Here is a 20,320-nt window from a genome sequence, read left to right on the forward strand (position 1 = left end):
GTGTTTTCTTACTTTATTTATTACTGTGCGTAGAGTAACAGACGCCAGCATTAATAATTCTGAGTTATCCTGTCTCGAATGTGCAGGGGCACCACAGGTCCTGCAGAAATATGACCTTAGTGGATGGAATGGCAGCTTCATTTCCAAGGTCAATGTGATGGGTCAACCCAACCCTAACCCAATGTTGCTCTGACAGGGTCACATCCATATCCCCCTAGTACTGTATGTATATCTGATAACTGAACCCACAGAACAAATATGTGACTCATGTATGTTGTTAAGTGATTATCTTATTAAATATCCGCCCCTTTGATCGGATCCGCCATCAAAATCGTTTGTGCTCTTTTTCGCCCCATTAACCAGCCAACTGTCCCACTTAATGTATAAAAACAGTATTTTCGATAATAACCCTGTTTTTCTGTCTATTTTCAGAACAGCTCCTCTTTTTTTCTCTCTCTCCATCTCTCATCTTACACGTGCAGCTGTGCTCCCTCTCTCCTGGTCACCATGGGTCTTAGCAGCTTCCCTGACGTTTCCTATTTTCCCATTCATAAACTTGTTTACCAATTCATCACCAGCATGTCAAGAGCTGATCTACATATTGTTATTCACCAGTTGTCACCCTGACTGACCGCAGCCAATCCTCTGCTCTTGCCTGGATGCCTGTTGTGTTCTCATTTACATATTAACACAAACATAAATTATGACGTCATATCAGTTCGATTTTATTATTTTTATGCATTCATGAATGGAGAGTGTTGAAATCTAAATGTTTTCTTCTTTGCACAGTGTGGGAGCCTTAACCCGAGCTTTGTGTCACGCTCCGTCGCAGAAATACAAAACGACTTTCAGTTGAAATCAGAACGGCTGTGTACACACAGTTAAAGTCCCGACACAGTGAGCCTCCATTGTCGTGTTTGCCATGCACAATAACTGCTGTCCATATTTAAATATAACAGCTTTGCTAGAAGGCTTCATCAAATCAACATTAGGGAATTTCTATATCTGAAATAACAATGATGATTTAAAAGTTTAAAATAACTTTTAAATCATCTTGATGGTACACAAACTGATAGAATGGCGTGAGTGTCATTGCCACAGCGCCCCCTGGATGCCTGGAACTGCACTGTGTACCGTACAGGAACATTAGCCCTGATTAACCGCACACCACACACACCAGCTACCAGAGCTGGAGCTATTGGATTAATCAAAGAGAATATTGTAGGGGGAAACAAAGAAGAGGAAAACATAACTGACTGAGTAAGAAACCAAACTAGAGTGGATATCAGGGTTGGGGTTGGCATTTTTCATTTGTGGGCAAGAGCTACAAGAGGCTAAAGGATGCCGGACGGATTCCGAGCTGTTGTTGTTATCCTTGATTGAAGTTATAGACTCGCTAGTTTACCATCAGAATACAGGTAAACCCATTTCAGTATAGGTGTATCAGGCAGGTGAGCCAAACTATTTGACGTGATTTGATAAACATCATGCATCAGCTACTTGATTTCTGTGTTGCGTTCAGGTTGCGTCATATTTGTGTAAAATCCTCGACTGTCAGGTGGAAATGATTCTTTGGCTTCTAAGGTTGTCGGTTCCTTCTCCGTCAGCTTGTGTTACAGCTGATGTAATTATTATCCTATAAAAACACGTAGTAAATTGCTGCTGGGGGAAATGAAACATCAATTCATCCCAACCATTCAATCTTTCCACGATAATATCAACATCCAAAGTGCCTCTTCACCTCTCACCCGGGCTCAATTGATTTGATTCCACGGTGACAAGAGGTAAAGATCCATGAGCCTTTGAAAGACGGTTTATTGTTGGTGCATTGATCACAAGAGCATTTATCACAAAGACTCTTCAACTGGCTGCACTTCAGCGTCAGTAATTAGGTTCAGAAATTGCGATTCCCAGGCAGATATTTGATGACTGTGTTCTGCTCCTGCATTAGTGCGATGTGTCAGGAACACAAAGAGGCGACTCCTCCTCATTCCACTGAGAGTGTCAATGCAGGACGCGGGTCAGACTCTGTCAGCAGGAGTCTGTCCACCTCCACAATAACAGAGAGGTATGTTATTGCAGGGCTGCAGTGCATAAACCACTCATTAAGGAGATGAGTGCACAGAGTTCAGCGGAGTTAAAAACCATAAGCACTAAAGAGGTGATACGGTCGGATGAGTCATCGTTCTCCCCGAGGGGGCAAGAGCAAATCAATACAATGCTATTCTAGGTGATCACCTTCATGAAACTTCTTCTGTCCTAATGGGAGTGAACCTCAGAGGTGAGTTACATCGACTCTTTGCTCTGAGGCTCCGTGTTTTCGGGTTATCCGTCTGAACTTGATTAATCGAAAGCACTTCGAGGAAATTGCTTCAAATTTGGCACGAACGTTCACAAGGACTCCAGGAGGAGGTGATTCTCTTTTAGGGGTCAAAGGTCAAGGTCATTGGGACCCTATGTAGCACAGTTTGGTCAGGTGAACATTAAATCAAGAATGCTGAAGGGGATTTTCTCTACATTCTGTGCAGACGTTCACTTGGACTCAAAGATCAAATGAGTGGATTATGGAGGTCGAAGGTTAAAGGTCAAGATGACCTCCTCTTCTTGTCATCCCAACATCTCAGGAACGGCCCATGGGATTTCACCACGTCTGTCACAAACCCTCCCTTGGACTCAGCCTTGACCTGATAAGAATTGGGTGGTCAAAGGTCAAGGCCACGGTGAGGTCACGGTGACCCTTACATGAGTCTGTCAAAGAAATGTGAGTTGACCAACTACCCATTTGATTGACGGGTTTCTCATACTTTCAGATGACACCAGACCAGCACATGAATACCCCCCCCCCCCCTTCTCCCGGCCACTGTGTGAACACTGCAGTGAGCTGTGCTTCTCCTGTGAGGAAGTCCAACAGGGAGTTTGATTGTTTGGTTCCGTCTCTTTTTGAGTGTAGTTACTGTGCTTTTCTTTCCCATAGCCGGGCTGTTATTACTCTGATTCCTGCAGCACTTTGAAATTAAGTGCACAGCAAGACGTGGAGAGGAGGGAGCCAATCACATGCAGCAGAACCCGAGGGTTGCAGCTTATAGATCTGTATCGAGCACAACTGCTAATTTACAACCAGGCCACTTAAACCTTTGCATCCCGTCCCCGCTGCTTGTTATCCCTCAAACTGAGCTGTCCTCATTAGATATGATTCTTTAGTTTGAAGAGCTTACCTCGCTGCTGCTCCTAAAAGCTGCTCTCCTGTCCACACACAAACAGATCCTGCAACAACATCCCTGCTTTCTGAGAATCAACCAGTGCTACACAAGACAATAGCCCCTCTTAAATTAACAAAACAACACGGGACACTTTACAGGTGGGCAATCTGAAGGGGTTTATGATGGGATTCATGCTGAAGACATCTATGACTGACATTTCACCATCAAACGAACACTACTTGGTCTTTCATAAGTGCCTCCATGCTACATTCACAAAACAAACAGAATGATTGCCTACCGGGAGGCTGTGCTGGTTGCACAAATGATCACAGAATTACAGGCTTTGTCTATGGCATATTTGAAAAACAAGTAAACCTTGAATAGGCAGCATAGCAGAGAAAGAGCTGATGCCAGAAGAAAAGGACTTAAGGAGAGTTTTGTGGCTGCGGTTCTGATATGCACAGAGCAAAGTGACCTGTAAACCCTTTTTTGATTCACAATACAACATATGATTTCAAACCGCCTTAAAATGAAACTTCCGAGGGAAACAAGTTGAGTGTTTCAGTAAAACCCCGATCGTCTGCACCTCAAGAGATCTTGAAACGTTCAGACATCATGGTATCTAACAAACTGAGGATCACTTTAGATGAACAGTATAATCTGCCGGTGTCTTTAATGCAATATTGCTTTTTTAAAGACAGAAATGTCAGTAGATGGGTCTAAAAGAGTCTGGATATTCCAAACTGTACATTTAAGAATGAGGAGTTTTTTTTAATGTATATAATTATAACCATCTCTAATGGATTTTAATAACAGGATGAGTTACTAGAGCTGTTGAGGGCTGCATACCTCACAGCAACTTGGACTATGGGCAGAGAAGGTCTCTGATTCGTCTCTGGTTCGACTCCACGGAGAGACAACAAAAAGACGAACCTGGATTGATCTGTCCAAAAATCCAAGAGTCTCCCTACCCTGTCTAGTGCCCCTGAGCAAGGCACCTTACTCCCCCAACATCTGCTCTGTTGTGTGTCCTGCACCAGATGGGTCAAAAGCAGAGATTAAATGTCCCTACCTGCATGAGTGTGCCTTTGCATGTCTGTGCATGTGTTTGGACTAATAAATGCATCTTAATCTTAATCTTAAAGCCAGTAATGACCAGACAGCACAGCTCCATCAGTGGAGCCCCCAGTAACACTGATACAAAATGAGAGATCATGATCCCTGACAGCTACACACACACTACCACATGCATACAGACATGCAGCAACACTTCAGTTATACAGCAAACCTACACCACAGCAGTGTAACAGCCTGAGACAGCGGCCCAGGCAGTGGGCCTCGTTATGGCTCAGGAGGTCGAGCGGGTTGTCCTCTGGCAAGATGGTCGGTTCAATCACCACCTCCACCTTTCCGCTTCTGGAGTAAACAGCAGACATCCAGGCCGTGACTCCATCTTCCATGAGCTGCACAATCTGATCTGTTGACATTTCGATTGATCTCTATTAACAGATATCTGCATATGAATGTAGCTTCTTCTTTCTTCTTCTTTCTTTCTTCTGTTCTCTGACCAGTTACCTCAGCAAAAGCCTGCACCAACGTGATTGGTGAAACTAGACCTGGGAACAAGAAGAAGAACTATTGTAGAAGAATTTTAGATTAAATTTAAAGTTAATGTTTCCAGTTCTGCTTCCAGTAACTTTCAACACTTTTATCCGACTGTCAGTGACAGAACAGTGATATCACTGAAGTGTTCGTCCTTTGGGAGGAATAACATTTAGTTTCATGAATACAAATACTACCTTGAATCAAACATTATACTTCAAACCTGCTACAAGCTTCTGGGCTTTCTGTTATTTCAGGCAAACCATGAACACCATTGACCTGAAGTGAAGCCAAAGTATATCCTTCGCCATCTAGTGGCTGGCTGCTGTATAGGCCACAAACCCCACCTCCTCCATGTTTGCAGATGGGACATGGATCAAATTTAGGAGTAGGCATCAAATAATCGTTCCCTCAAAGATAGTGTCTGTTATCGCAGGTTGTTCTTATCATGTTTGTTTTCCCAGTAAATTTGGTTTTAACTCCTTTTTTAAAGCTAAAAAAAATGGGGTGACACATTATGATTGACAGGTTAGGCTGACTCACGCTTGGTCGATCCTGTGTATCGACGGGAGATCACTACCACGACTCCATCCCCCAGTTACCACTGTGCAGACTGTCATGCATCGTTAAACACTCAGACGCCAATTCGTCAATCAAATTCTATCAATTCCCAGCTAGAATATTGCACAAGAGTACTGGTTGAAAACATGAAACATTTATTAGCAGATAAAAGAGAAGAGAGGTTGGGAGTAGAGGGAGAAAAGGTGAGAAAGACTCAAACAGCTGCACTTAGGACACAGACAGATAAAATTACAAAGGAACCTTTCAATTCTACGTTTTAAAGCTTTTGCTGGGGCAGGACAACAAAGATCCTGTTTGTGACAAGCGCTGCATTTCACTGGCTGACAAACATGCTTCCAAAAAGCAAACATCAAACCATTCAGCTGGCGCCAAGCAGAGCCCTTCACATTCAGCACAATCTGATTGTCGAGAATACAAAAGCGATGATTTTGCTGCTGCTCTACTGCCACATGGGATGTTCCCCAAAATTCTGTGGACTATTTCCGTGGCTTTTTCTAAGAAGTGGTAAACATTGCACGATGGAAGTGTAAAAGTGTCCGTGCACAAGTGGACATCAACACATCCCTTGAAAAGTCAACTGTGTTTGCATTTCAACTTCGGTCTTAAAGTTGAAACGTCAGACATGTCGTCACACGTGGCACAAACATTCAATTGGTCTGATGTGACATGGTTAAAAAATCCATTGGTGACGCTCAAGGTCACCTTGACTCCACAACACACAGTTTTTGGCCATAACTCAAGAATTCATGCACTGAATACGACATAATAGGCTAAACATCTTTCATTCAATCTTTATCTTCACTATATATACATATATATTTATATATATATATATATTATATACACATTAGACGAGCCTGGACACACATAGATGTAAACTTCAACTTGACTAGTTGGTGCATAAAATCACAAGGTGGTTGTTCCAGTTTCTTTTAAATATTTTCTGGTTCATGAGTTTGAATGTGTGTTTTTTTGTGTGTGTCTAATCATCACCCTCAGCTGGAGGTACTAATGTTTGATACAATCAATGCAACAGAAGGTAAAGTACACTTTGTCGGAAATCACAGTTTCACACACAGCACGACTGTTCCAACCTGCCGACTGGCCTCCTGCTGATGGGAGACAGCAGGGGGCGCCATGATGTTTCCTTTACTGAGACAAAACAAGGTTGGTCGTTTTTTTAGTCAATCATTGTGTCTCTTTTTCTTCAGACGCTTCTCAAAGTCAATATCATTTTAAAGTTTTTCAGTTGGATGGGCCAGTTGGATTCCCCCATCAGGCTGCTGGGTGGAACTGTGACTTCTGTAAATGACGCTCACATACAAGAGATTTGAATCGTCCATCAAGAGCAGGCAGTATTGTGAATGGAATAAATCAGCTTAAGACAACCGCAGCTCAGGTTCAAATGATCACGCAATATTTATCTTTACAAATCCTTATTTGGTTAGTAGTAGTATCTAGACCCTGTGGCTGCTTCATAAGTCATTCGTAGTTTTGCTGCAGGGTTTTTTCTTTTTCTTGTACACAGTCAAACTGTGTTGGTCTTAGATCAACTCTTCTGAAACTCTTCTGAATTACATGAGGCTGTGATGGGTTGACACGGCTCCACCAGCAGAAGATGACAGGCTCTATGATGTTAGACAGCTGCTACAGTGTTTCCTCCTCGTCCTCAGCTGTCGCACTTGAATTGAGAACAGGCAGATTCTCCTTCAGCGAGATATCGTCCACCTGCTTGGGGCCGCTGTCCTCAGGCTCCTCGGGGATGGACGGGTCCGAGTTGCTGATCACGTAACCCGGGAGAGTGGCGTGCAAGCTGACCACGGGGGGGTCTGTGCGCCGATAAACATGGCCTGAGACAAGTGTGGTGGAGCGTGTGGACGGCCCGGCTCCCCCGGCCAGGTGGGACTGACTGCTGGTGCTGTTGTTGTTCATGCCCACGACCACGGAGCCGTAACGGTAGCGGCCGCAGACCACTGGCCCCTCCCACTCAAAGGCCAGGTTCCAGCGCGTCCACGTCTTCTTTATCTCTGTCTGGACCTGTGGGGGGGGGGGGGGGGGGGGACAGATTCTATCACAAATAGATCTCACAACAAGTGTAGAATTGTCATGTAATGGGATATGAGATATTTTAAATATCGGATTTATCTTGATTCGTAAACATTTTCAATGGTGGGATGAATAAAATAGTTTTAATGGAATCATAACTCAGACACACTCACTACTTATTTGTGCTGTGTAAACAAATCGCCTCCTTGCAAACACAGAGAAACAGGAGCTGCCCACTGGAGTCATGTTTCTGGTCATGTTAGTCATCTGAGTCCAATGTTTACCCTCATTTCAACTGCAGTTAATCTTTGTTTTGAATAATATATAATATATGTATATAGTATATTATATTCTCTGTCACTGGCACTTAATGCTATGGTAGGTAGCAAACACTGCGCTGACCTGAACTCGTTAGCTGGAAACAGCTGGCAGGTCGATGAAAGGCTATAACATGTGTGGGCTGAATGAGGAAAACAACCCATTAACATGTCAACTGTGTGGGGTTTAGTGGGGGATGCATTTCCACATATGGAATGGCACTTGGCGATAAGAATTGTTGTGTTTTCATTAGTTTAGAATGAGCAGTTCATATCTATCTTTATTGGAGAGTGTGGTCCTTCAGATTAAGAGCAGGACTTATTGATTTCACGGTGAGATGTTGGAATGCTTTCACTCAAATATCCCCTGCTTGTGCTTCCATCTGCTCTGCTTGTGCTCAAACTTTGGGTTTGCACACTTTAGATGTTCTGCGTTCAGACAAATTAAACCCCCGTCTCCCTGTGGGTGTTGTTGACAGCGTCAGTGTTTCTGCCATTGTCAGTGCTCCCATAATTTAAAGACAACTTTTGCCGCTCTGCTGGATTCCTGCTCTATGAAGATGTTGTCATTTTTCCTTGAAGCACAACAAAGGAAAGCGTATCAATGGAGCCTCGGGGGGGGCTGTTGTACATGAACAAGTAACCGTCCATACGGGAGACTTACAAGCGCCGTTTGAGCAGAAGCAGAGCACATCTGAGCAGAATCAGGGGCGATGTGAGTGCGACCGCAGCACAAAATCCTGATTGTGATATTGTGGCGGTGCTCTCTTTGAAACTCCCAAAAAAGATGTGAAATCAAAGGCTGAGTCGGAGAAGTGAAGATTGACCAATTGTGTCTTGAGACCTGCTGATGTAACATGAATCATCCGGCTCACAGGTTATATCCAAATTATACCTTTTTGGAGCTCTAGCTATAAAAATAAAACGGGCTCCATTTCACTTTGTCTCAATTTCAGAAGAAAGTCACGCAGAAAGGTCTTGGAGGAAGAAAACTCATACATGGTGTTTGACATATTTGAGCACGGATCCCAAACAGCAGCAGTATTGCACTCTCACCAGAGGGCCGTGGAAATGCAGAGTTTTGTGCAATCACAGAAGCCTTTAACATTTTCATCACATTGAGCTGATCGGAGTCCATGGAGTTTGGGATTAATAATGATCTGCCTCTATGTTATGTCCCCTGGGAACCAAAGGGCCACTACCTATTTTGGATCATCACATTCAGGAGCAGCCATCTTCAGTAATCCCTTTGCCTCAGCTCTTAAGCCAAACAACTTCTTCAGGCCTCATCCCATGCTGACTCAATGTCATCTGAAAACGGTGCCAGAGCTGGAGGCAGCTCTGAACCCCAGGGCCTGATCTGCCTAAGAGAAGTTTCCACTCACCTCACCATTGCAGTAGCAATAGATAATGGACACGAAGAAACCCTGAAAGAAAAAGGAAAGCTCAGGTCAGAGCAGAAGACCACAGATTTCAATCAGTTCAGTCATTGTCATTCGATCAGAAAACAAATCAAACATTAATGATGCTCCAGGTTCCCAGCAATCACCTCTTTGACTCCGAAAGGGAATCAAGAGAAACGTCTCCATAACCGCGTGTGTCTGTCTTTGTGCTTCTGTTGGTTTGTTTTTCTGAGGATTTGATTATTGAAGAAAAGAAGCTGCCAGACAATTTCATTCTCATTTAATGGGTAGTCGGTGAGCAAGCAGAGAAAAGCAGCAGGGTTAATAACTTCTCTGTTCTAGTTTCATCGTTCTTCAAGATCCATCTGGTCCTTTTTTTTTTTTAATCAGACTTTAAAAAGTTTTACAAGTTCTAAAACACTTCTTTACCAAATGTGAATATCAAAGGTGTGATTGAAAGCAATCAGTTTTAAGGATGCTGTGTTGTTAACTACTTTGATTTATTATAACTGGAAATGACTCAGGCTGAGACATTTTGATTATTATTTTGTTTTGTTTTTTGAAGTTGCTTTCACAAATATTCTGATCTGGATTCAGCAGCATTTCCTCTGACAGGTAGAGAGAGGGAAGAGCTCAGCACAACGTTTAACAACATCCTTGTAAAATGAACCAGTCCGTGAATTATAGAGATATTAGGAGAGAGAATATTGTATTTTATTCCTTAAATTAGGACACAGCGTACATTTCTGGTTGTCACAAAGAATGACCCCCGGCTGCATGCAGGTCTACTAAGATTTCTAATTCTTTAACTTTAATCATTCCAACATGACACAGTATTTCTTTCATAAGGTCCATTAATGTGGTTAAAAGTGTTGGATTTTGAGGTTAGGAGAAAAGAGCTAGAAGAGCATTGCAGGTAATATTAATTTAACATGATTATATGTATTTTTCTGTATATTCCCTTCAAAGGATTTAAAGTGTGTGATATAATGACTACGAGTGAAATGTACGGTAAGTGATAACTTCATTTCGGAGACTTTCACAGGTGCTCTTTATTTAATTGCTACCAGGTGAACTGCGGGATCTGAGCTCTTTTCATGATGTTCTTCAATCAACAGACACGTGCGTTATTCAGAGTGAGCATAGAGAGGGGCTGAATGAACTCACCAAGGCTCTCTACTTTCTATAACTGGCTCCTGGAGGTGAAGAGGGGCCCCCAGTAGATGGTGTTTAGCCTCAGACGCTGGACCTTTTCCTCGTCTCAGCTCTATTGTTATTTTTAATTTATATTGTGTAACTTCGGCTGCTAGGGGTCCCTCAATCAAATGGGTTTCTTCTTTGTCATACATTGCATCTGACGGAACTTATAGCCAAGACATCAAACGACCCGTTACAATGAATACAACTGGGGCTTGAATATTGACTAAAACAGATATTATACCTATAACATGAAACACAAATTTACTCCACTATTGTTTTTTTAACTTGTTCCAGAAAATCTGTGGCCTATGTCATAAAGCAAGTTAAATATGGTTCAGTGGCATAAAATGACACTTAGAATACTGACAGCAGAAGATTATGGACAAGAGTGGAGCTATTGTACTTATAGAAATCATAATAAACTTAATTCATTCGTTTACAAAGTTCTTTGAAAGCAAAGCTGAGAGAAAAGACAAGAGATATAAACAATGGTGGAATGCAATGTGACATGAAAGCAAGACGACAATGTTGGTCTAAAACAACAAGAAAACAGAATGAGTAAAAGGATCAAAGAGCGTTCAGATAAATTAAAATAAGACTATGTCTAATAAAAATTTGAAGACCTTTGGACAGTGATGGTAAAAAATTAATGAAAGAAAGAGTTGATAAAAAGAGGACATCACATTAAAGCAGGTTTCTCCACCGGAGGATCTAAGGCTGCGAACAGGAACAAATCTTTTATGTGTTTCTCCCTCCGAAGATGCTTCACTGCTCCGATCTGGAGTCGCTTCACTTATATCATTCAATCCTGATAATGATTCTGCATGACTCATCCATCCTGTTTGTGACCACATCACTCCGTGCTCCTTCAGTGCTTCTCATGTTTTGTGAATAGGATATATATTTATCCATTGAAGGGTCCATTAGGAATAATTACTACTTATTACCCGAAGATGAGGAGAGACGAAGGAGCTTGGTGAGTTTTATTTCAAGCTCTGTGACCATTTTGTTTTTGTCAAACAAAGACAGTATGCTGAGCTTCATAGGTGATATAAGCTCAGATCACACCCACACATATAGTTTGATTTTAGGGCCAAATTAAGACACTGATCCCAACTCGTTACAGAGCTGCTTCTGCCTCACGACTATGACACGCAGACTAGATTCTGACTCTGGGCATATTCACAGTGATCAGCTGGTGATACATGTTTGCAGTCATACAATATGGTTACTTCCACATAGAAACTCCTTAACCTCCACATGGACACTGCAACACAACGTACACAGCGAGTGGCAGAACGAGAGGACGCACCTGGAAGGAGTTGAAGAACAGCTCACAGTACATGCGGACCTCCCAGCTCGGCCCCTCGAACGTGTGAGGCATCCCCACGAAGATGATGTAGTGGATTCCAAACACCAGCACGAGGACGAGGGTGGACTTTGCCAGTTTCCTGTAGAAACAGACACACGGATATTGAGCTGAGTCTACTTCCTTCACATCTACAGAGGTTGATTCATTCACTTCTGACTGAGAACAACAGCCATTGAACGGGAAGTCGTAAAAGCAAATGTTCTGTATTTAAAAGGAGCTTTATAGTCTTGAGATCCACACAAGTGCTTCACAGAACTTTTTTTGCCATTCACCTATTCACACACATCTATTACATCTCTATTACACATCGACCGCACACTCACCGACTGGTTAGAGGACGACCCGCTCTACCTCCTGAGCCACAGCCGCCATAATGTAAGAAGCTGTTTAGGTGTAACATCAACCGTGACAGAAAGATAATGATCACATACTAAATGATTGTGTAATTAAATATAAAATACTCCTATGGTTGTTATTATTGACATACGCTTCACATTAACAGCAACATGTCATTCTGCCTGCCTACAATTAAATCTTACGGAACATTTTACATTCTCTAATATGCAAAACTTTAATGGTTCTAACTGTCTTGACAGGAGGGACAAGGTTCAGCAGCCAATTCAGTTCTTTTTTAATGGCTTGTATAATCCTCCATTTATTTTTTTGGTAATGATTTTTCTTCCCGAGCTCCTTCCACAGTTTGACAATTTCCCCCGGCTTGGAAACAAAGGCACAGGAAACTATCATTTATAGAATTGACTCTGCTTCCTCGGCTCGGCTGCACTTGTCAGCCCACTGCCTCGTGACTCCTGTGAACACCCCCCGGGTCTCTGTAACCCGAGGCATGTACCAGCTTTCTGACACGTTGTTGACCTCAGTCAGAACGCAGGCAGCTCACTTAAACATCTGAATCATGGAGTTGACCAGGAATTGAATTTCATCTTTAGAAAAAAACTTTTTCCCTGGTGGAGGCACATTTTCTACTCCACTCACCTTTAATCTTTTGACTCTCACTTTTGATGTGAACTCCCTCACAGCTCTCGAATGAGAAGATCCATTTTCAGCACTTTCGTAATAATTGCACTCACTTTCCATCCAACATCCAGATATCAACGCACATGGAGGAGGTGTGCTACAGGTGCACAGTGATCCCTTCAAGCAACGTCTGGCAATTTCAGATACACATTGGAAAACCGAACGTGTAGGTTTTAGGCTGAATGACATGCAGATGCAAAACGTCTCAGAGCCATCGACCCAGCACAGGACCACTTGGCGAGCGGACGATCGGGACGTGAAGCAATAAACCTGATTATTTGCTGATGAGAAGCTAGTTCTTCCCTTTTGGTCTGCAGAAAGCAACGTACACTCTCACAGTGGAGATGAGGAGTCCAGATCTCTGTTTAGTGGTTTCACGTAACCCATACTGGGAGAGGTAGTCTGATAAATCCATTAAAGTCTTGCTCCGATAAAAGGAGTCCTGTGAAGGGCCCTAGGAAAGATTTTTCTAGATAATAAAAATCCCCTAAAGACGATCGCTCACAGGAAATATACAGACACATACAGATATATGTATGTATTATATTAACGTATATTTTACATATACATATATTCAAGTTTTGGAAATTACAATAAATGTGAGTGTAATATACAGGAGTATGATTCTACTCTGTCTCCCTCTCTTCACATTTCATATATATGTAAATGAGAACAGGACTGAGCCTCAAACTGGTAATTCAGTGCAATCAATATTCAGACGCTTCTATCATCATTAAGTAATTACCTTTCTAGACTTTAGCAGAAATTTGAGTCCAATCATCTGTGTTAAATAACTTAACGTCATTTACGTTCTTCTCTGGTTTGAATTTTTTCTAAATACCCAATTAAGTGATGTAAGTTGTGTTTCTGTCTGCATAACACTAAACATCTTTGAGCATGAAAAACCTGACAATTACAGAAGCCACGACAGGTAAAGTTATTCATCCTTCAGTTCACAAACTTTACTAAAAACAGGTGCAGACGTGTGATAAGACGAACACACAGGTTTTTAAAATGAGCCAGAAACGGGGCCATGGAAGCCTTCATTTCATGTGGAGGTAAAACCGCCTGGAGCCTCTAAATGAAGATGGATGGCGTGTCACCACCTCATCCCACTGTGCACAAATTCAGGCAAATGATCTTAAATAGGGGAGCGGCCATCGTGCACTTTGTGACATCATGAGGAGCCACAGTATCAAGATCCCAGCGATGCATTCAATCAACACATTACCACTCAGTTATAGCTGTCAATCAAGGCATTTCACCGCATTTTTATACCATCAAATAATAATGAACACTTGAACAAACATTCTTGTGATAGGAACTACCTAAAAAAATACTACTGACATGGAGGAGGTGGGGTTTCTAACTGACACTGCAGGGCTGCTGCCTGAGCCTGATCTATCAAGTCCCTGCATGTGAATATAATTTGCATTTGAAATATATTAATATCGCTCACCTGCTTATTTGAGTTTTGTGTGAGTCTAGCCTCAGTTCTTCAGTGTGTACGACTCCTGGTGTATACTTTGCTAAGTGTCATCTTCCATCTTCGCTCCTGGTTTGCTGCACCTGATCACTATCATCTTTTCTGACATATTCCGCTCATGAACCCAGTCATAACAACCTCACTCGCAGTACAACGGCCCCTCTCCCTGAATAGAACACTGCAATTATGAGGTTTTTATCTGACAGATGGATGGCACCATCCACGGGAGAGAATAAAAGTGATAATTGCTGATGTGAAAAAACCAAGCGATGCTCATGCCCGTCTGTGTGTGAGCATGCAGACGTCTTCTTCCGCTTCTGTGAGGATCAGTTGGGGAAAGGGGGGGGAAAGTTCAGTCCTCAATTTCTGAAACAACCTTACGGAGCTGTTTGAAGGCTCGGTTATCAAGTTCAGTTTTACGTTAATGTGTTTGGCATTTAGTCTTTATGTCCGAGCGAGAGGCTCCAAAGAGGCTCCAGACATTCTTCTGAGTTTTCCCAAAGACATTCTGCAGAGAATTCCCAGCGAGCAAGTCGGTGCATTGAAGAGTCACACACACACGGAGAATGACGTCAACTTGGAATGAGAACAGGATCTGAGAGCTGTTGGTGATCAGGGCTGAGGTGTTGATGAACTGAAACACAGGATCTCCGCTGAACGCTCCGGGGACTTTTCAGTTGTGAACGTTGTACCGTCAAAATCATAACCTCATTGATTCCTGGTCTGAAAATGACTTTAAATGTGGTTGTTCTGTGATTTAGGTGCAATCTGCCGGTCGGTAGGTTTAGTGTCATTAACCTGCCGTCGACACCAGAGTTGATGAAGTATCGACAGATGGCTCCAGCCTTGATGATTAACCCGTGATTCAGAAGCAGAAATGATGAACTGCAGTTCGACTACAGGACCTCATATTCCCAGGAGCCCCTTGACAGCTTAAACTTGTACAGTGAAAACAGATGAATGAAACTGGCACATGATTTACAAACAGCTGGTGTTATAGATAACGTGAGAACAACCTGTACTGTTTCCTGGTGTCGTATCGTCCTGCGTTTGTCTCTCGGATCTTCGTGGCCAGGACTCGCACAATGTTCACGAACAAGACAAAATTGAGCTGAAAAGACGATAGAAGAGGGAAATTATCAATTTCTTAAATTAACACCAACAACCACACGTCCTGTCATTGTACCTGACGGGACACAAATCACTTTCAAATGATCGTATCAAACGAAATGTCACAAATTACACAAACCCATCAAACTAGTGTCACTCGCTGGATTGTTTCTACTGGGAGGAAAATCACAGTGTTCTATCATCCACTGTTCAGACTGTAAACCAGAATGACATCACGTTGATATAGTTTTAAATTTAATAAATGTTTATACCAACACTTGCATTAAACTTTCTAAAAACAACAAGCCTCCGCATCACAAGTCAGGAGAATATAAATATAGATGCTCATTAATTTCGAAGACGACAACATGTGCATTTGCCCTTTTTACAAACTTCTGGGATTCACACCGAGACTCTAATGAGACCCGGGCAAAGTAGTGTAATTTAAAACATGCAAATTGAGGCTGTAGCTTCCTTCTGAATCGACATCCTTTCACTCTTACGCTCCGATGAGTCTGAATGGGAACATAAATACAGCTTCAGAATACACACAGCCGGCAAGACAAACAGTACTTTGTATGCACATACAATGCATCTCTAAGAGGATAAATCAGAATGGGCAAGTATAAATATTAAAGATGTAAAAAAATAGGAAACAAAATTATATACAGAAAAGTTGCTCTGGAGCATTAACACAAGACGAGAACTGGTGAGAAGGTTTAGAACAAGAACTGTACTAGTATACACATAGTATTATATATCATTATATTGCTTATGCATTGTGGACAGTGAGGAGGTACAACACTGACTTGATGTATTTCAGATTAGTAAAATATTTTTTGATTAATCAGAAAAATGTTAATCAGTCTCTGCTCAAAAAGGAGAGAATTAAACCACAACTTTCACTTATTAGCAAAAGTCTTTAAACCTGTAAGAAAAACTAACATGACATTTATTGTGTGAATTATCAAAATGGACTGATATGAACATTCATCCTGATAAGTTGTTATTGTTTTTTTCCATATCGTTGATTAGTATTTAAGCTTATTTTGCTGTTTTATTAGAGAAGTACATATATTTATTTTTATACACTTCAACTCCTGCTTGGGATAAATTATTTAGGAAGAGAAGTTTGTACCAAGGGTGACCATGACTCAGGATGAGAAAACTACAAGTTCTGAATACAACTGCATGACATTCGTTATTTCTGCCATCATTAAAAGCTGCACATGTGTTAGAAAGTTCTCAAAGTGCTTTCACGAGGAGGTAAACTCTCACTCTCACCCCAATAGCTGTCAGGATGGGAACCTGGTAGATCCACTTAATGTCGCCAGCACTCAACTCCCAACATCTGCAGTTGATGCAAACAGGAGAGGAGGAGGAAGTCAGGAGAAGCAGGAAATACAAAACCAGCAAAACAAGAAGATCGGTGGAGTCATTCAAAAGACAGAGAGAGAGAGAGAGAGAGAGGGAGAGAGAGAGAGAGAGAGAGATGAGACGGACTGAGTCGTTAATTGGCTCCTTATGAACGTTTCTATTCAGTGTGAAGGGGAAGAGGGAGGCTGGGGATTTCTCTTTTGTTATAGATTATTAACAATGACACAAACTTTTTGGTTTTTCAGAGAAGGGAGAGAAAAAAGAAAACGCACTGACAGAGGAAAGAAGCAGCTCAACTGAAGACTTCATTTACACACCGCTCAGAAATACCTGACGCGACGACCTTTAAATGAGAACTGCATGTGTGATTGGATTTCACTGATCCCTCAAATGTCAGGTCCATTAAGCTCTGATCACACCTTTTGTGTCTCCTCTCATGTTCATGTCTCGTTTAGACTTGTTGACCTTTTATAAAAAACAACTTGGTGTCTTAACTTAAAGTGGTAAATGAAACAGGGCCAGACGGGTTCTCTCTCACCTCGCGTCTGCTAGTGTCGCCCGGACAATCGCCCACACTCCCACGAAGACTGCTGGAACACCTGGAATTAGAAAATCACACACCACCAATGAGCCGGGATGTCACCCTGATGTCACAGACGCAGTTTACCTCACCTCATTCGTGGTGAAAGTCACATGTTACAGTCCCAGTGCATTTCCCACATATTGAAATTTGGTCCCAGGAGAATTTCCCATCATTTCTAAAATGTGGGCAGCATCAGACGATTATGTCAACTGGTCACGTCCCCGAACTGACTCACATGTGCAGAAGGACAAGGTGTCGTACTACACAACACGCAACAACACGCCGCCGCAGGGAACAAACCAACAAGTCGTCATGTACAGTTCCATGTGTAAGTTTTTGCAACTGAAGTTATGAGTCAATGATCATGAGCAGGAGAGTGAGGAGAAACAGAGCCAGGTTGTTAATTAGGCTTCATGTGGAGCAGTGGTCGATACCTCTGTACAGATGTGTGTGTGTGTGTGTGTGTGGAGGAGGAAACCAAACACTGCAGAGATATTGCATTGCTAGGTACACAATGACTCCAGATCCTTTGTAGCACAGAAATGAAAGTAGGCATTTCTTGGCTGCATTTAAAAATGTGACAGTCTCCGGCATCTGCGACCTTTGAATTGGGACGTAGCTATTTACTAGAGATATGAGCTCTAGGCTACACACTTCAAGTCACATGAATGTATCTGTGACTATGAAACACAGGGGAATAACCCACAAGATAGTGTTGAGGCAGCGATTTACCGTAAAGCACAATTTACATTAAACAACTATGAGTAAGGGCTTATTGTGGGTTGAGGCGGAAAACAGGTACAAAGCAGAGAGAGCAGACAGATGTACAATCATGTGGACAGATCACTCCAAACCTAATTGAGATCAGTCCAACACACAAAACACGGGGAGAACACAGAACTACACATGTGGACAAAAACATTCTGGCAACTGGAAGATGGAAAAAATAAAATAATAAGACAGTTAGACAAATGAGACACAGATAATATATATGTGTATGTATATATATATATATATATATATATATATATGCAGGACAGGAAGTACAATCTCAATTCAGGAGCAGTAATTTCAAAAGTCCTTGCAGTATAACTCTATACTGGGAAGCATATAAGAACGATGACGCACTTCTGTGGTGGCGTCCGTAGAAGAACTGGTGCAGCGGACCTCGACCAATCAGGAGCGACATGTATACTTTACCCAGCCGTGTTAAAAAGGCGGTGAACACATTGAGGCAGCTGCTCACATCCAATGCTGTTTCAGATGGTCAAAGCCAAGTATGAAGTATTAAGCACAATCAGGCTGTTATAAAAACCAACATCATTTATAGAAACTTCTGAGCTGAGAAGAACATCCTTGGACATAATTTATAGAAACTTCTACATGTTGTCCAAGGACGTTCTTCTCAGCTCCCGTATTATTTTGCGTTCAGTTGTGTTGACGTGCTGAACGCAGCCCTGGACTCTGGGGGAGCATCCACCTCTCAAGGGACTAACAGCTGGGTGAGATGAGGATCAAATCTATGTTTAACAACAATACCCTCCTGCCCTCACTACATAATCCAACTTGAGAATAGCGGAGAGGGATTGGATCAGGGACTTTATTTAAAGGTGAACGTATTCATTGGGTGGTGCGACCATGAACCATAACGCCTTCCCATCGGTAAGAGTCAGCAATCCTGGCCAAATGACTCCCCGTCCACCAAGAGGCTCCTTCTACCACCTCCCCTTTTAGCTGCTTTGTGTCTCCCTCTAAAAGAGGGAGACACAAAGCAAAGCATGGATCACAACAGCTGTGAGCATTCTCCACAGCCAACCTCCAATCGGGAACAGCCTGGCCAGACCACCTCTCTCCTCACAGTCGTGCAGGAGACTTTCTTTCAAAAGGTTGGACACAGCCTCCTTCTCACAGGACTTGAAACTCCAGATTTATTCTTTGAACATGTAGCGGACATTCCCAGCCAGGCTTCAGGTCTCAACTGAGCAAAGAAATGAATGGAAATGACCTAAAACCTTCATTTCAGACAGGAAACCAATTCAAGAGGTTGCCGTTCCTCCAAACTGAATAAATATATGACTGGCTCCTCTGGTCAGCATGCAACACATTAACTTCTTCTTTCATCTACTCATCTTAACGGTGTCGCATACTAATGGGGAAGAGAAGTAAAAAACTCTGAATAGTAGAGACAGTTCTGTTTGATGTAAACCATCAAAATGTTCTAAAACTCTAATCTGTGTGTTTAATTTTTGATAATATATATATATATATATATATATATATATATATATATTAGAGCTACAAAATCACTGTCAAAAAACTACATTCAAGATAATGATGATCATTATGTCTGTAATTAATTTTCTTTCAAAATGTTAGAACTGCATACTGTCCAAACTATTTAACGACCACAGACAAGGAAATTATATATGAGGGTAAGAAAGCTGCTGTCACCGCTGCATAATGTTCTCTAATACATGGCTTTCTGCAAAAATAGATAACATAGATTCAGTAGAAGATGAATGCATTGTACTGTGTCCTATGCATGATAGTTAAAGCTGATTTGGAAGTATCAGTCATACATCAGCTCTAACTTTCATCCTCTTTGCTCTAGTTGTTGGAGGCACGATGGTCACACTGCCCCAGGACATTAGAGTTAAATAGAAGCTGTGAGAATTATGCGTATGTGCAGCTCACCCCATCCGACGAGCGTGAAGCCCCACAGGTATTTGGAGTCGGATCTGAAGGCCATGAAGATGAGGCTGTGGAGGTACAGGCCCTCCACCAGGATCCAGTAGTAGTTGGTGGCCAGGAAATAGATGAAGAGCAGCACGGTCACCTTGCAGCCGATCTAATAATGAAACACCTTTCTTTTTAATCACACACTTATTTGTACGGGCTTTGGTGCAGCTTGTTTCTCCACCTGATGAAACAATGTGATCACGAGCAGTTCTGATCTGACATCACAGGTTCCCCCCTGTGAGAGAAGGGGATTGAGTCACGCTCCGTT

At 42.2% G+C, this 20,320-nt stretch overlaps 1 protein-coding gene across 1 annotated transcript in view; it reads right to left on the reverse strand.

Annotated features, from left to right (window-relative positions):
* Positions 1-5,501: 5,501 nt before the first annotated feature.
* Positions 5,502-20,320, reverse strand: part of pth2ra (parathyroid hormone 2 receptor a) — a 32,167-nt gene continuing 17,348 nt past the window's right edge. The window contains exons 7-13 of the mRNA XM_062403144.1: positions 20,008-20,161; positions 17,269-17,329; positions 16,638-16,704; positions 15,260-15,354; positions 11,663-11,801; positions 9,133-9,174; positions 5,502-7,421 (exon numbers count right to left, since the gene is read on the reverse strand). Of these exons, the coding sequence (XP_062259128.1) occupies positions 7,032-7,421; positions 9,133-9,174; positions 11,663-11,801; positions 15,260-15,354; positions 16,638-16,704; positions 17,269-17,329; positions 20,008-20,161 (948 nt within the window). The 3' untranslated portion in view covers positions 5,502-7,031. The remainder of the gene's footprint in view (positions 7,422-9,132; positions 9,175-11,662; positions 11,802-15,259; positions 15,355-16,637; positions 16,705-17,268; positions 17,330-20,007; positions 20,162-20,320) is intronic.

This window comes from Platichthys flesus, chromosome 13 (genome assembly GCF_949316205.1).
Source record: "Platichthys flesus chromosome 13, fPlaFle2.1, whole genome shotgun sequence".
Classification (NCBI taxonomy): Eukaryota; Metazoa; Chordata; class Actinopteri; order Pleuronectiformes; family Pleuronectidae; genus Platichthys; species Platichthys flesus.